General features: G+C 38.8%; 1 protein-coding gene and 1 pseudogene across 3 annotated transcripts in view; one reads left to right on the forward strand and one right to left on the reverse strand.

Annotated features, from left to right (window-relative positions):
• Positions 1-1071: 1071 nt before the first annotated feature.
• The window catches only part of CTTNBP2 (cortactin binding protein 2), a 154053-nt gene continuing 137524 nt past the window's right edge, over positions 1072-17600 (reverse strand). For 2 of the 3 annotated variants that reach the window (XM_068549358.1, XM_068549360.1), the window contains 9 exons: positions 16697-16849; positions 16338-16525; positions 12858-13036; positions 10378-10577; positions 9838-10020; positions 6683-6746; positions 5546-5678; positions 4402-4503; positions 1072-1291 (listed from right to left, as the gene is read on the reverse strand). In XM_068549358.1, the coding sequence (XP_068405459.1) occupies positions 1091-1291; positions 4402-4503; positions 5546-5678; positions 6683-6746; positions 9838-10020; positions 10378-10577; positions 12858-13036; positions 16338-16525; positions 16697-16849 (1403 nt within the window). In that variant the 3' untranslated portion in view covers positions 1072-1090. Of the gene's footprint in view, positions 1292-4401; positions 4504-5545; positions 5679-6682; positions 6747-9837; positions 10021-10377; positions 10640-12857; positions 13037-16337; positions 16526-16696; positions 16850-17600 lie in introns of those variants that run through there. The other variant, XM_068549359.1, reaches the window with a different exon arrangement.
• Positions 14591-14653, forward strand: LOC137768927 (U6 spliceosomal RNA; annotated as a pseudogene).

Here is a 17600-nt window from a genome sequence, read left to right on the forward strand (position 1 = left end):
TGTATGTATGAAAACATTTTTTTCAATGAGCACCTAATTCCTAGAGCTCCACTGAAATGTTTGTTTTATTTTAGTTTAAACCAACTAATACTTTCTAACAAGCGTGAGTCTTTCTCTGAATAGCTACTGAAATACCAACATGGAGGACCAGTTTTATAAATGTCCTTAAATTGAACACAAATATCTTTTGCATGGATAAACTACTAAGAGCAATAGATAGAAACTACGGCAAAATTATTTCACTAATTCAATATTTTATTTGGTATCAAGGCATATTAACTTTTTGAGTTATAAGTCATTTCATTAGTGAAACAAACCATCTAGAAAATATTATCCTCCATTGTGCCACTAGAATTGAAGAGGAGTTAAGTCTCATTTATTTATTGAAGCATTTACATTTGTATAAAACTTTTGTTAAGAAAGATAACACTTTTTATTGCATTATATAATTTCATATTTTACAGGAGTCATAATGCAAACTCATAAGCATAAATATACATGATGCAACCATTAAAAGATTTAAAACTGGAAACTAGAATTTTAACAGGCAAAATACTTAATATGGCTTTTAAGAAAAGTAACTGTTGAGAAATGATTTGTTATTGCCCCATTCTAGTCATTTCTCATCAAGTGAACATAAAATTATGATCTCTTTAAAATGGTACCTGTTATCTAAGCCAATGTTGCACACATGTAGTATGCAATGATTCAGGGTTTCTTAAATACATATGTACATATATATAGATATACAGTACACAGACAGTTGTTTTAATACCCCTGAACATCTTGAGTAAAACTATTACGACTTTTCTATTATAAAACTACTTGAAAAGTGGGTATAACTTCTTGGTATTGCAGTTCAATCCTACAGAATTGAAAAAAAAACCCAAAATGTTGATTATAAATACATTTTACAAAAAACTGAATAGTGGTCCCGCACTTTATATTGCAGTGAAAACATCTGATTCATTTAAAGGTATTTACATCTTGTTGTCCTTGGTTTCTGTGTGAAATATACAGAAGAAGAATGAGAATATTGCAGGCAGGCCTATTTGTTAGGTTTTTCTACTTGTTCATTGTTGTGTAAGTTTCAAATCTCTTCTTTTGAATTGTTTATTTCTATTTGCCTTGTATTACTGCTGCTGCTGCTTCTTTTGGTGTTCTGGGAACACTGGGTGACTTTACTTCTAGGAACAGGAAGAAAAGATTTAACTCTTGAAACACCCAACTCAGTCTTTGATTTACTGTTGCTGCATTCGGTAGCTTGATGGCTGCTGAGAGGACTGACCTCCTGTAAGAAAGGCAAACAAAATAGGTTGTCAATTTGACATTGTTCCCAACTTCTGTGATCAGTCCTAACTTCCTCCTCTCCGTCCCTGAACAAGCATGTAGGAGTTTCTCTCTTAAGTTCTCATGAAAAAACGAACAAAAGACAATGGAGGGGAGAAGCCAATGCTTAATGTCCTATAAACCCACTGGCTGATTTTCATTAGGTCCTTTGCAGTATCACAAAAGTGCTAGACACAGGAGTCAGTGAATCAAGTGCCAGAATCTGGGGTCTCCTCACCAGCTGGAGTTGTATGAAGAAGTCCTAGGCCTGAGGAAATCAAACTGGACTACTCCAACCATTTTTAAGCAGTTCTACAATTCAACTCTTTGACCTTGAGCATGTCACTTAATTTTTCTGCCTTTAGATCTAATTGGACTATTACTCAACACCTATTTTGAATGTTTACAAGACAAGCACTGTTCTAGGTGCCTGGCTTACAGTAGAGAACGTAAAAGAGCACCATCCTTGCTCTGATGGAGCTTCTGTTGTAGTGAATTAAAGTTCCTGCGTAGCAATTCTCTATGACTAAGGAGCTCAAGATCTTCCATTCTTGGAAACTGCATGCTCTTGTTTTTCTAGTGTTTCAGAACTCTTCTGATCACCTGGTCTAGGTCTCTCATTTTGCCCCCGAGGAACCAGAGTTGGGTAGGTGAGAGTGATGATGCTGGGATAAGACCTTTTCCCTGATCTTGAGTTCACTTGGGTAGCCTCACTTCATATTTGCCAGGTGGCAGAACTGAACTCAAGTGAGTATGAAGTGTGACAGGTGAAGAGGAAAGGGTTCCATGGGAAGAAGGAAGGGTGAAGATGGACATGGGGAGGTGTAGGGTATGGTGTTGAAATAGTAAATTACATGTAAAAATAAGTTATGTGAAGTTTAAGGACATATTTGGAAAGAAATGGGGTGGAAAATAAGGAGGATGAGAGATCAGAGGTATGTGTTGGAGAGTGGGTCTAAGCCCTGGCTGCACATGAGAATCACCAAGGAGCTTTTAAAAACCCCAACATCCAGGTTGTACCTTGGACCAATTACATCAGAACCTCTAGGGCATGTGGTCCAGGTACCGGGGATGGGAAAAAAAAAATCCTCAAGTGGATTTCATTATGCCACCAAAATGAGAACTTCTGCTTTAGGGGGTTTAATCTGCATCTTAATGAGAAGAAAACATTTATTAGTATCTACTCTCCTGATGATTTAAATCTGTATTTATGTAAATATGGGGTTTTTTGTTTGTTTTAAGAAGGCTGGCTGACATGCTACCTGATTAATAGGCCCCTCTCTGGCCGCACAGGAGAAAGTGATTTCACAGACAGCTCTTACTTCTAAAGGGAATTACTTCCTGATAACAGAAGAGACTGGGCATCTAACCAAGAAATGCTCGCTGCGTTTATCACGGTAGAAGAGGTATGAGCCTGTGACGCTCTCAGGAGGCTGGCAAATGCCAAATGAGTACACTTCACCCTCTGCTGGCAGGTTCTGAGAAGAACATCTAGCCACGGGGAACAGTCCTCACAATGCGTTCAGTGGGCAAAGCAATAGGGGGCAGCTGTCCTAATACCTGCATCAAACCGCACATTTAAACAACTCTATGGTTCTTTCTGAAGAGCCCAGAAAGTACAAAATGATCCATTTTTTAAAAAGGTCCCTTTTAAAACAAAGCTTAGCCTACTTTCAGTACTATTTTTCTGGACAGTACCTTATTGTAGCAACCCACTAGGGTCCTGTGACAGAGAAAAAGAGGTACAAAACTGTCCTCATTAGCCATAGTACAATAGCTGCCAGTCGTCACTACCGGTCAACCTTTTTGTAGTGGACAAAGAGTAGCTCATCGCACCCCTTCCCACTGGTTGATTGCTGTGCGAGGGGTCCTGGAGGCCCCAGATCGGTGTTCTGAACCACAGCTCCTGAACAAATATTTTCCAGCCAGAATTCTCCGCAGGGACCCCAGGTCACCTCCTTAGTCATCCTCCCTTACCTGCTCTCCAAACTATGCTTTTGCTGTGCTTCTAAACTGTTCCCAATTGGGGAAAAAAAGCAAATACTATACCGAGTAAGCCAGACAGGTCATGCTCGTCTTCACAGATCATCATGTTATATATTTTTTATACAAGAACTCAGCCTTGTTAATATTCCCCCCAACACACACAGCTTCGCGGGTAACTAATCAGGACTGAAACCTAACGAAGCCGTGAGAGAGCAGGGCAGGGGAGCCCGGGGCTGTCCAGTGATCAGAGGAGGGTTAATGATGTAACAGTCTCACCACGCTGACTTTATAATTCTGCTTTCTGCACTGCCCCCCAACAGGTTTGTGTCAGCTGCCATGCGAGGGGATGAGAACAGGATGTGAGCCACAATCGACGTGGCTTGGTGAGCAAACCACACGTTACTAAATGCCTCTTACAAAATATGCATCCTCCTACAATCACTACCGGATAAGAAGTAGTGTTATTGTTTCTGTTCACCCAGGAGTACCATGCTGGGCCATCTCAACTCTTGGCATTTATTAACCAATCGTTTAAGTTACTTCAAGAGGTTAAGGAACTCTATTGGAATCCTGGCTCTTCTATTTGACATTCTGATTTGTTTTTAAAGGAAAGTCTCTCACTGAAACATACGCATGATACGGCAAGTTAAAGTAAACCAGAGTGAGATTTTTTGTGTGTGTAGATCTTTGTTATCACTCAGCACTTTGCTAAGATTAACTCCAATTTTCCAAAATAGTGCTCAAATGAAATTCAATATCCCATTTTAAAATACAGCAAAGAAGACAAAGTTACATTAGTTCTAGTTTCAGCATAAACAAATGGACAAGACACCCAAAATTTTGGAATCAAATTTTTAGGCATCAAATAGAAGGAAAAAGAATGCTTTTCTATGTGATTCTTTCAAGCTATTATCCAAACAATAATTTTTCTAACCTTGATTACCTAGTGAACACTTTTGCCTTTATCCTATTTATTTCCCAACTACGGTTTAAAAGTAACTTTGTGATGCACATTGAAAGATTTGTGAAGTCAAATTCCACAACAATCCTTCTTTGTCCCATTTAGGAGGGAAAGGGGACACTTACCTTTTGTGACACTGGCATTCTTGGATTATTTACAGTTGCTGAAAATGCAGGGTTGTTTCCTGAACGATCAAACCTCCCTAAATCATCCCCGGAATCAGCAATCTGGAAAATACACAGTTTATCAAGTCACTGTGGAAAACCCACAACAGAAGTGTGGTCCTTCTCTTACTGTCAGAAGCTCTACAGAACAGACCTTCAAGTCCTATAATGTTCATATAAAGACTTGACGTCTTTATAAAGACTTGAAGTCTTCATGTGAAACTAACGGCAAATGCATGAGAAATAGCCTCTAAGGAAAAAGTCTTTTAAAGTCAGAAGACAACCAAATGAGCCCTATTAAAAAAAAAAAATCACTTGGCACAAAATGAAAGGATATAAAATTTGCAAGATTTTTCATTGTTACCTTATTTTTCCAGAGGTTAAGTATTTCGACTCATTTCCAGCGACATTAAATAAGCTAGTCAGTCAGTTCTACTTTGTCCAGAGATTATGACTGTCTAAATACAATAGGTGAGTCTTTGGGTGGAAGCTGCACAAGTTATAACTACCTTCTTATGCTCCCTTTCAAGTAAAAGGCATTTATTTATCAAGGAAGTCTGGTCAAATTTGCTGCAGATATCAGGGTGCCAAAACAGGTTGAACTTGATGCTGTTAATACTTCGAGATTTTGGGTCACTGATTTCCATATTTGGATCTCAAATTTCACAGCTTGAAGACTCTGACTCAACAAATTACACAGGCCACTTATTTTTTTTATTTGTAAGGAAAGTTGCCGTTCTATCCAGAACACAAGGCTGCTGTAATGCTCTCTTACTGATCGGTGACTTATGGGCCAAAGTTAGGAATACAAAAAGGAAAAGGATGTATTGGTGTAATTTGTGGTAACGCAATTAACATATGCAATTTTCACTTCAGGTTTTTTCAGAGAAGCTATGCTAAATAGAGCTCCCTTATTGTAGAAGGGGTATTTTGGAAGAAAGGGCTTTTCTAAGCAAGGTAAGGGATGTTCTGATTTGGAGCATTAACATGCTATTTGATAAGGAATTTCTGTCAGGGAGTGAGAGTTACGATGTGGCTCTAAGAAGTCTCTCAGCTGCTGGGTGGAACCATTCAATGTCCTCCCCCAAGCGTCCTGCTTGCTTACCTTGCTTATATCAGATTCAGATTTGCTGGAGCACATGCTCTGAAGTTCCTTGACAAGGTCCGCGTCATCATCCGAACCCAGAGAGAGTCTTTGATCCAAATTCAATGTCAATGATAGATCATTCTCTAGAGACCTAAAAAGTTTTTAACATCCTTTAAAGGCATCCATCAATGTCACTTATGCAACAACCCACTCCCACTGGATTTTGAAAACTCCCACTTAAAATTCTCAATAGGGTAAAATTTTATTACACAAAGAAATCTACTTTCACTTAAAACATTTCCCTCTTCTTCTCTGTCTCCAAAGATAAAGCTAAGACACTGTGTGCAGGGGGCAGTATGATAATGGAGTAAATATGAATTTACCACATATTAGCAATATGACCACAGGTCAGGTTTTCCTTTTGTCCTCAACACCTCACTCAGTTCCTGGGTTCCCTTCTCTCTAACAAATTCCTTATACCTACAACATAGAGTTATTACAAATATTATATAGGCTGTTGAATACAACAGATCTAACAGTGGACCTGGCAGAAACAAGCATGTGATGCAGATTCAGTGACCCCACCCCCCCCACCCCCTTCTGTAATTCTGTGAACCAGGGCACAGGGTCCTAAATGTTACCTGCCAAGTGACTGAGCACACAATTTACTGGGCTACACTGGGGACCTATTTACAAACTACCAAGCATTTTTATTCTATGATAAATAATTCCTTATTTCAGCTTACAAGTTTGGAGGTATAATCAACAATTCCCTAGGAGCAAAATAAGAAAAAAATAAGTCATGCTATGTTTCTGTAAATCTATCATTAAAAAAAAAAAACAAAACAGTTATCTAAAAGTCTGTTTAAAAGTTCACAGATGCAGGATTTTACCATATCTTTGTCAAATGCATTAATAATAACTATCAAATTTGATACAAAATGAAGCCAATGATATTTCTAACCTTTTAACAAACTAAAAGCAAAATAGGCTTTCTGTCAACTTTTTTTTAAAATTCATTCATTAGATTTCAGTTTAATACTAGCATTTGAATTACCTCTTGCTTTTTAAAAAATTAACAGTGTAATAGTTGCACAGACTCATAATGAGAATGTGTATTGTTTGTTATGAGTTAAATCTACAAGGCAAACTTACTTTTGTTTTGACAGAGAAGCATTCCTGTTACAATTCAGCTGTAATATAGTCTTATTTTTCATACCTGTTTAAAGAAAAAAAATGCAATCATTTCAACAGAATGTCCCTGTGCATCTTGAACTCTGTATTTAAAAGAAACAGGCTATGGACTCTGTTGTATTTTCATATTGTTCTTGGATTAAATCCATCTCTTGAAGCCCTGTGGAAGGTCAGGGAATGACCAACAACCTCATGTATTGATATATTTATGACTAAAGACAGTACAGCTCACACCACCTGAGGCTCAATTCAGGAATCCTCAGCTCTGCTTTCATCAATGGACCCTATTCTAACCAGTCAAGTCCCCACATCCTTAGGTCTTTGTTCTCAAAGTACCTAAAAAGGGGTTAATACATGCCTTTTGATGATGGTAATTTCCCTGTCTCTCCCTTTGTTTGCCTTCCAACGTTACTGACTAGTTACTGACTATGTAGATCTGGAGCAGTTTTGGATGTCTGGGCCCCATGATATATTACAGTGCGGGTGGCCTTAGTCGTGTAGAAATTTAACTTTTAATTGCTTTGCGTTTTACAGAAAACAAAATAGGAACAGTATACAAAAAGTCACAGCATTAAAACAAATACTGCATATCATACCAATGTTCTTCAAACTGCATATTTCAACCCATTTAAAAAAAACAGAATAGGAAATATCAGATTGTACAGGTTGAAGTAAATATATAAATTTGTATCAGTTATAGATACATGCAAATGCATAGGTTTTTTGTGTGTACTGGTCAGGCTTTGAGAAACACTAAACCATTTTAGACTCAAAATGTCTGTTTCTATAATACACACTCTAAATTTTATAAGTTCATTAACACAGTTGCTTCTGAGGGAATTCTAAAATTGTACGAATGGTGCTAGCACAGATTAATCTCTAAAGAATGATTTTGAAAAGTAAGTCGAATTTGATATATCCTGATTAAAAGCAGATCATCAAAGACTCTCTGTATGTTTCCTCATCCATACTTTCGTCATTATTGTTAGAAAGCAATGACTAGTAGGTTTCCCCTAATTACCATGTACGTGCACAGCCTTGGGCCCTGCTCTCCGGAAGCCTGTGACCAACCCCTCAGCCTTGGTTTAGGTCAGGAAAGAAAAAGGCTGTGTCTTTATTAAATTTTAGGAGTTTCCATAGTGGTCTGAATGGAATGCAAAAGGGTTCTATTTTTTTTTTTTTAAACCAATGATGTCAAAAAATCAAAAATCAACCCAAACATTGTTGTAATAATTTTTATATCAAATGTAATTATCAGAAAAAGTTACTATTATAAAAAAAATTAAAAACTAGAGGCATGTCCACCTTTGGTCCTTAACCAATCAGTGGTTCATGCACCTAAACACTGGCCAATGCATTTTATAAGTCTCTGCATTGAAGTCAGTGTAAACTATGGTTGCACACAATTTTATTCATCTACGTTTTCATGTTTCAAAGAATATTTGATATGTCCAATAGTTGTACAACTAATAATTATTTAAATGAATTTAAAATAATTTATAACTCAATTTTGCCTGATACAGTCTGCCAAGTTAGACTTATTTCCATAATATTGTTTTAAGTTCATATTCACTTTATGGATTTTGTTTGTCAACTCTAAAGTATTGATATATATTGACAATGCCTTATTGTTCAGGAAAGCAGCTGGTCCTGAACCCTATAGGAATTCTAATGAACTTGGAAATGATACAGTGAAGAGCCTGCATGGGTGCCCTTCTTTGAGTGCCATGGATTATTATGAGTGGCACAGACTGAAGAAAACAGCATTGGACTTGCAAGGAATGAAAACATGGATTGCAGAACCCCCTGTTTGTAGAAGTGATTTGGAGCAGGTAACCAAGGGTTTCTGAGCCTCAGTTTTGCTCTCTGTAAATGGAGATGATAATCCTCATCGTAGAGCTCTTTTGGATAATCTCAAGGGATAAACAGGTAAAAGGTATAATCCTTGTTACAGAAAGTCATCTTTGCTCTACTGGTGGGGCTAGAGTCTCATGATTTTATTCCCTGAATCGAACACTCTAACTTTAGGAAGTAAGGGACAAGCCTTTGGGATCAGAATGTATCCTATTATAAATACATAAAACTTATCTTTACAATGAGAGTTTATATTTTTTTTCAGTGACTGTCCATTCAGTCATTTAAAAAAGTGCTCACAATTTATTATCACATACTTGGGGTAATTACAAAACTCTGGCATGTACTGATATGGTTAAAACCATATTAAATTAAAAAAAAAATCAATACAAGCTTCAATATAAAAATATAGTAACAAAAGCAACTTTTTCTGTTTTAAGATAAGATTAGATTTTAGGCATCATATTCTTTTATTTAGCAACCCCACTGCTGTCAACTTGCCATAAAATTACATAAAACAGAACATTTTGGGGTGCAAGGGGGCTCTTGAAGACCTAAATTACACGTAACAGAAATCCACAATGCATATGAGGTTGGAACATCTTTTCAAATATGACTGCCTTTAGGGAGGACATTTAAAATTTGTACAATTGATTATGCTATTATCAAAGCCAAAAGGAAGAGGTCTAATAATTTATTAGAATGTAAACTGTATGAGGGGAGGTATTTTTATCTCCTGTTTTCACTGCTATATTTCCAGTGCTTAGAATAAAACTTGGTACACAGTACATCCCATGTATGAAAAAAATGTGTAAAGCTGACTCACTTGTAAAGAACTTAAACTGGTATCAAATATGCCTATAATCAAATATGTCTATAACTCATACTTCTAAAAATTTAAGGTTGGCTTAGGAATGCATGTTGGCATATTTCTTTCCTTTTATGTGTCAATTTGTATTACATAAATATAATTGTGTGCATCCCAAGAAAATCAAATTAATAAAAAGCAGATGACCATTAACATGGTAAAGATTAAATTTAATTTCAGAATTCTAGTATGAAAGATTATTTTTTCAGGTAGGGGGCTCTCAAATATTTTTGGAGTGTAACTACCACGTGTTTTATTCCATGAAAATATGCATCTGAAATACTCAGAATTTTGCTTTGTTGAATGCAGAGTGATAAAAATAAAGCACGTTTGCATTCAGAAGCCACCTCATGGGTGCCCACATACGTGTGGGTGACATGCCTGCCCCCCTTACCTTCCTCACTCAGGTCCGGCTTGTTCCAGGTGGGTGAAGAGAACCGGCCAGACTTCTTGCGAGGACTGGTGCTCACCTTTCTCCAGGCACCACTCTCTTTCTTCTTGCTGCAACTGTTGTAACTTGAAACTATGGATAAAGGGAAACTTCCTCCTTTGAAATCAGCTGTGTGCTGGTCTAGCTCTGAAATAACATAAACCATGTTCTGTCAAAAGGACAGAAGCAATAATGCAGTTTCACAGAGTCAAGCAAAATCCAACATTGCCAATACTTAAAGAAACAGCCTCTTCAAAATCACAGGCTTGTTAATACCCAAGCAGGCGTTTTGTCAACCAGCAAACTTTACTTTGAAGTCTGGTATTTAAACACGAGCCAGTGATGAAAAAAGAGAGAGTTCCAAAGCTGTGTTGTGCAACATCCATTACATGGAGATAACTTCTCTCATTACAAAGAGAGAAAATAGAGCGCCCTAAAAACAAATCCAAGCAAGCATTGCGTAAGAGTGTGAATGTCCTCTCCTCCCAGCAGGAACCCACATACCTGCTCTCTGGAGGGGACAGCCATGCAGAACAGCTTTATTAAGCAAGATGCTGAGAGCAGCTCTAACCACAGCCTGCTGCCCCTGGCTGGGGTTTTTAGTTGTTTGCCCAAGGCTGGGTTGTCTTTTCACAGAGGCTCTTGACAATATTGCTTCTTGAACTCTGGGTGCAATGACAGCATTCCACAGCTTAGACATCCACCTTCCGAGAAGAGGGGTGGGTTTCACAGTTAGGACCAAGCCTCTCAGGAATCACACACAACTCTACGGGGAACAGGTTGGAAGACTGTGAAACAAAACCTAAGTGTTTCTATGGACAGGCTACCTTTCCCAGGTCATTTTGGAATACGTGAAATTATCCAACAAACACCAAAGTAGTTTGAATTTGCCTTAAAAATACAACGCATTTCAAATCAAACTGCTAACATGTCCCTCACCTTTTTTCTTTATAAGATCCTGGAGAGCTGGAGTGTTGAATAAATGAATGCACAAATAAAATTAAGTATATGAAAAGGGAAAAAATACGTGGAAAACTTTATAGACTAAAGAAGTCTGGAAAAAGATTTCCTGAAAGTCTGTGTCTAAATAGCTTAAACTTATTTGTCATTTTCCTTAATAAGACACATATACTGTATTTTAGTATTTCTGCAATTGGGATACATTTTATGATCCCCGGCAAATTAAATCTGCCTGCCCCAAGGCAGGGGCTCAGCGTCTACACGTGGTGGGTTAGCCCTGTGGAGAGGGGATGGGATCAACCAGCCACGGCCTCAGGTGGACTCTTTGCATTAATAGCTGTAGTTGCTGCGGGACTTCAGCCCCAATGTGGAGCACTCAGTGCCAATCAAAATTCCTTCAAAAAATACTACACTTTGTTGCAGCATTAAAAAACAGTTAATACAGTTAAAGGCTGTAGACAAAACTCCACCTCCCAGAATAGGAAAGTTTTCAAAGTTATTAGATACTGACATAAGCCTTTCAAGACCGTTAAAACTATTTACTCAGTATCAAGCATCTACTGTCAGCTGCTTTGTTAATGTCTAGTGACACGTAATTCAGGAAAAAAAAGTACACAGTTACTCCTAAAGGTGCTGAAGGGGTAAAGATGATATAAGCTTTGGCTAAAACAATATATAATTTTTTTTAAAAAGGCAATTCCTTTATATGGCTGTTGGGAGATAACTTTCCATGGCATTTCTGTACCTCTTGTGTCAGCTGTTGCTCTGGATTATCTTTTCAAGGCTGCTTTAGTATCGTAAATCGACTTGGAAAAACAGAGACAGTGTCTCCTTCTGGAGCAGAGGGCAGATTTGTTTCCTGACGATAATGAAAGTTATATTTCCTTCCTGGGCAAAGGGTGGGCAGATTTGCCAGCATCGCCGTTAGAAAACTGGGTGATTCCCAAGCTCACAGTTCCACAGCTTTGATGCAAGGCCAGCATCCACCTGGGCCACTATGCATCACCCCGTAGGATCTGAGGAGGTGGGGAAACCAATGCAAATATGAAGCCTAGGCTGTGGCTGTGCTCTGAGCGATGAAGTGCTGGGTCAGAGGCCACATCCTGATTGTGGCAGGCTAACTTGTCAGCTTGCAGATAAGGTAAAAATCTCAGAGCCCCTAGCTCTTGACATGACCATGCAGCAGACAGGCAAGGCCAAAACTGGTTCCTAAGAATCTTGAGGCTCTGGATGTTTAAAAAAAAGGCTTAAATTTAATCATGATACTGATAAAGAAAGGGGTAATTATATGAATAAATGTGTTTCTGCTTTTTAACAAGAAATTGCTGTATACTTTTTAATATAGCACTTCTTGTGTTCCCTCAATTAGCTATTATTAAATTGATAGTTTGTCTTACAATAGAGAAGGCATATTATCTGCATACCCTGCTTTTCAAAATAGATTTCTGTCCAGGATGCCAGAAAGTACAGAATCAAATCTAACGGCGAATCACAGAACCCTTACTAAGTTGGCTGGATGGTAAAGATTTTTTCCTCCTTTCAATTTCCTTCTAGTTTTCTATTTCATTGACCTTACTGTATATACGTCTGTTTTCATACGCTGCTCTAAAACACAGTAAGTACATAAGTCTCTTTAATAAAAGAGGAAGCTTTTCAATTCATCAACAGAATGTAAGTGGGTTTTTTGGGGGGTGGGGTAGGGGGATGGTTACAGGATACTTGACCTAATGTCTCACGTGGGCCTTCCCCAGGAGACACTGCCCAGCAAGTCGCACATGAGTCTGATGAAAGTTTTGCAAACAGAGGGAAATTGGGATCTATCTAGCCTTAGCAAAAATAGTTTCCTTAGGAAGTACCCACCACACGAGTCACGGTCGTCCTCTGACAGGATCACAGGGCACTGGCTTTCCATGTTCATCACAAGAGGTGGCACAAGGTGGCCCCTTCAGCTTTCTCACCCCCAAACATTCCCGATCAGCCAGGGCTCTACTTTAAACAGGCAAAGAAGGATCAATGACACTTACTTCACTGTCGCTTGGGCGTGCCCTGGGATTACAGGACAAGACAGGAAATACTTTGGCCCAAGAAGTGCTTCCGGTGTGCCCAAGCGGGCCAGGCACGAGTTGAGCTGGCGCCAGACAGCCAGGGCCCAGTCGACCGTCTTGCACACGGGGTCGCAGGGAGAGGGCACCTGACCCCTGAACTAGAGACAGGGAGGGGGAAGACGGGGGCTTGGTTTACAACGGTGCTTCTTGTCCTTTTGTTTCGAACACTCCAAAACTAAGAATATAAAAATTCAAACTGTAAAACAAAACTGTAGCCAAATCTGATTTTACCTTCACTTGGGGTGGCTGGAAGAGGGCTAGGTAATAACATACTCTATGACGTGTGTTAGCACGAGATACAGATCTGTAGCTTATTACATGCAATAAAAGGATTCAGACACGATAGCGCAGTAAGACACCTTGGATGAGGTGTCTTACTTGGATGAATTCTTAAACATCAATTCGGGAAGCAATCATTTTTCACATGTGTATAGAATTCCTCACAAGGTCTTGCAAATAGTAGGTGTTCAAAAAAGGATTCTGAATAAATGAAATTAAAATTACATTAAGTATTTTAATATCTTGGGAAAGTTATAAGATGGCATACCTGGATCTGTGGCATGTTCACCTTGTATTACTTCTAATTTCCCTAGAAGGAAGGCTCAGATAAAATGCTAACTTCATCAAAATGCTCTGACAGCATAAAGAAGTATGTTTTCAAATTTTAAAATGTGCAAATTTTAAGTAATACTGTATAACATACAGTTGAATGGGAGAATTATATCTTATAGTTGGATAGTTGAATTATATCTTATAAAAGGTCCCTTTTTGGTAGTACAGAGGGGTCACAATAGGACAAAGATTTATTTACTATGAGGAGAAATCTCTCAAATATTTAGAAGTCAGATACAGCAACTGACTCTGTATTTTATAAGAAAGCAGATTCACATAAATCTCTACTTTACCAAGGAATTATGATATTAAGACTGAGGAAAATACATGAATGTTTTTATGTCCTACATGAGGGGAGAGAATTTGGCCTAGAAAAAATGAAAGAGTGGTTCAGTGATTCTAGCAGCTCCGTTAAAGTAACATCACTGTGTTACATGAGGCTTTGGGATCTGTTATCATAGTTTCCCTTTTCATCAAAAGAGGAACAATCATATTTCTCCCACTTTCTCTGATCCTCTTCCAGCGAGAATGAGATCATGTGCTACAATTAATAGCTGAATATTAATTTCCTACTAAAGAAAGTATAATTATTTTTTATTAAATACTAGAAAGCCTGGTATTGTCCAAAAAAGGTCTGCTTACTTATATCCCTGTAAGGAGCTGGAAGAAGAAATTTTGATCACGTTGCCAGTGTGCTTCTAAGCGCCCCCAAATATTTGGTTCCGTCCTGCAGTTACAAGATTTCTGGCGTTTTGCACGAGTCATTCATTCCCATTGTACCCCTAACCCCAGGAATCCGTTTTATTAACCTACTTGAAGTGACTCCTGATAAATGAAAGGCATTACCTCCCCTCCCCTTTCTATTCTTCACAGCACACCCCACTTGCCCATTCACAAACACAATGGAGGAAAGTGTAGAGCCTGAAGCTTGGAACTTTCCTTTCAAAATAAGTAAAATCAATCCTTTTCAAACTACGTTTACCAGAGAGCCAGAGGAGGGAAAAGGAGGTACACTTTACCAGGTAAGATGTACCTTTCGAGGAAAATTAGCATGGCCCCTGTGCAAGAAAGACACGCAAATTCGTGAAGCGTTCCATGTTTTTCTCTTGGGTAAACCAGGGATTTTGATGTGTCAGTGTAGGTTCCTCCTTGATAAGAAAAGGCACCGTTCTGGTGATAATGGAGGAGACTATGCATGTGTGGGGAGCAAGAGGTAGATGGGAAATCTCTGTACCCTCCTTTCAATTTTATTGTAAACCTAAAACTGCTCTAAAAATAACGAAGTCTTTAAGATAAAAAACTGGTATCTTTTGCAATTATTTAGGTGAATTTTTTGGCAATAAGATTTAAATATTAATAGTGATGAAGTTAATGGAAGTATCAATAATCTGAAAAGCTGTATACCTATGACTGTCTTTGCCTCACCTTTCTTCCTACTGGTTGAGGTCATATAATAGACGTGCTTTGGTCAAAAGAATATATTTACGACCAGGCAACTGACTTTAGCAGAGCTTGGGACAGAGGATTTCTGATTCAGTTAGGAATTTCAGATACTAATGCAAATCACCACTAGCAGGCACTGTTCACTGAATTACCAAAGGCATTCCCATCCCACACTTCTCCCTCCACCCGCCTCCCACGGCCCCAACTCCACAAATGCATGTACGTTCACACACTCTAACATAACAGACACTGAATTTTGTTCAGGAACTTGGTGGAGAGCTTTGGCCTTGGGAAGGTAATTCTAGCCAAGGTCTCTGGCGGAGAGGTGTGCATGAAACCAGTCTGGTTAATGAACCATTACGGGGAAATCTTCTTTCTGGGAGTTTCAGAAAAAGATTCTTTCCCCCTGATAAGGAGGAGACAAAGGAAGCCGAAGTTCCCTCTCTGCACAACATCCTGCTTCCTGCCTATGAACAAGTTTGTGTGAGGGCGTGACGCCCAAAGTCCTGCAATCCTGAAGGGAGGCCAAGAGACTCACCCAGACCTGGGACCTGACATCACAAAGGTGTGAATGGACATCATCAACACCTACTGCAAGGCATCTGGTTATACAAGGGAAAAAAGCCTTTGTGTGTGTGTGTGAAGCAGCTAGCAGTGGGGTGTTGTGTTACCTACAGCTTAAAATCCTGTGCTGATACAATGAAGATCCTGTCCTCCAAGTGTGGCCCAACTGTGCAGGATTAAATGATAAAGTCTTGCTAAATCGAGCTCTTTTATTTCAAGTCCACCCAGACACTCAGCTACTGGCCCAATTTATGAATATTAAATAGTGATATACTCCAGTTGGTCAGCACTGAATTAATTTTGTTATCTTGATAGAATACAGAATATTTTATTATTCTGAAAAATCACTAGAAGTGATTATTATTCTTGAAAATCTGTCAACATATAGAGATTTCTAATTTTTTCCATGTGACTTTTTAATAGCGCACTGTAACAAATATTAAAACTGCCTTGAGTGATGGATAACGAAGGCTCCAAGGAAGCAGTAGCTTTTCCTTAAGAAGAGTGATTAATTTTCTAATCTTGTTTCCCACAGCATTTAGAACTTGGAGAGACTCCTCGAGAATAGTTCATAAAAAAAGTAAAACCTATTTGCTTTTTAAAATACTTAATATAGTCCAGAAACTGCTATGGGTTTTACATGCATTATCCTATTTAACCCTTGCACATCCCCAAATTTTACTTGCTGGAAGCCACACAGTAAGTGGTACAGCTCAAGCCTGGGTCGCCTGACACTAAAGGCCCCTCTCCCAGCACTAGGCCGTGCCTGTGGTTTGTTACCTTATTCACGACTTTCCTCCTTAGGAACCTCTGCAGCAGCCCCTGCATGGGCTCGCCATCCCACCGCAGCTGGACCCAGCGGAAATGCTGTTGCACCAGCAAGTCGGAGCCTTGGAGACAGGCCTTGGCAATGGTTCCCAACAAAAAGCAGTTCTCGTGGAAGTAATAACATTCAGATGTTCCGTTTCCTGAAACAAACCAAAAGCAGCAGTCCAACCTCAGCAAGCCACAATAGGGGACAAGTTCAAATAAGTGAAAGAGAGACGACCCTGAAGCATAGCATGTGCTCTGTGAAACAGAAAGATGAGAAGGATCTCAAAGCAGTCTGCTTCTCAGCATGGTCTCTCCACCATCTTTACCTTTTTGGAAACTACAGGGGCTTTCAGTGCTGCGATTTTCCAGAGGTCCCAAAAAGTCCCCCAGTAACTCAGACAATGAAGATTTTTCCAAATTCTCTAAGATGATGATGATTTTCTTGTTAGCAGGAGATTGTTTCACTGGGATCAGACATGCTGTGGTCAAAAAGGAAATTCAGTGATTAAAGATTTTACAAAAACCTATACAAGCTGGCAAAGATTTAAGTGTTAGCAAAGACGTGACACAATGGGAATGCTCTGACATTGCTGGGAGAGTATAGGATTCTGGAAAACAGTTTGGCATTACTGAATACAGTTGAAGACACACACACACAATGATCCAACATTAGTTCCACAACAGATTCCAAATGGAATCAACTCAAATCTCTACCAACAACAGACTAGATAGGAGTATATTCATACAACGGATATGAAAGTGAACAAATTACAGCTACAAGCAACCGCATGAAGACTTGTCACAAGCAATATATTAAGAAACAAATCACAAAAGGCTACACACAATATGATGCCATCATTTGAAGTTCAAAAAGGGGCAACACTAACCTTATAATTTAGGGATTCATAGATAGTAAAACTATTTTAAAAAAGCAAAGAAATGATTATCACAGAAGATAGACTAGTGGTTACCTCCAGAAGGAAGGGTTTGTGAACAGGGGTGGGGCACATGGGCCCATTCTGGAAGCTGGGTATGTTCTATTTTGTGACCCGGTCAGTGGTTAAATGACAATTTTATTTTAAATTATTCATTGATCTGTAAAAATAGGCGGTATGTATTTTATAGATGGATATTTCAGAATACAAAATGTTAAAATCCTTAAATGATCTTTAAATTACACATATGTAAAATATTCATAAAATTATGGAGACAGGACCTCAGGGGCCAGCA

The sequence above is a fragment of the Eschrichtius robustus genome, chromosome 8 (genome assembly GCF_028021215.1).
Source record: "Eschrichtius robustus isolate mEscRob2 chromosome 8, mEscRob2.pri, whole genome shotgun sequence".
NCBI classification, from domain to species: domain Eukaryota; kingdom Metazoa; phylum Chordata; class Mammalia; order Artiodactyla; family Eschrichtiidae; genus Eschrichtius; species Eschrichtius robustus.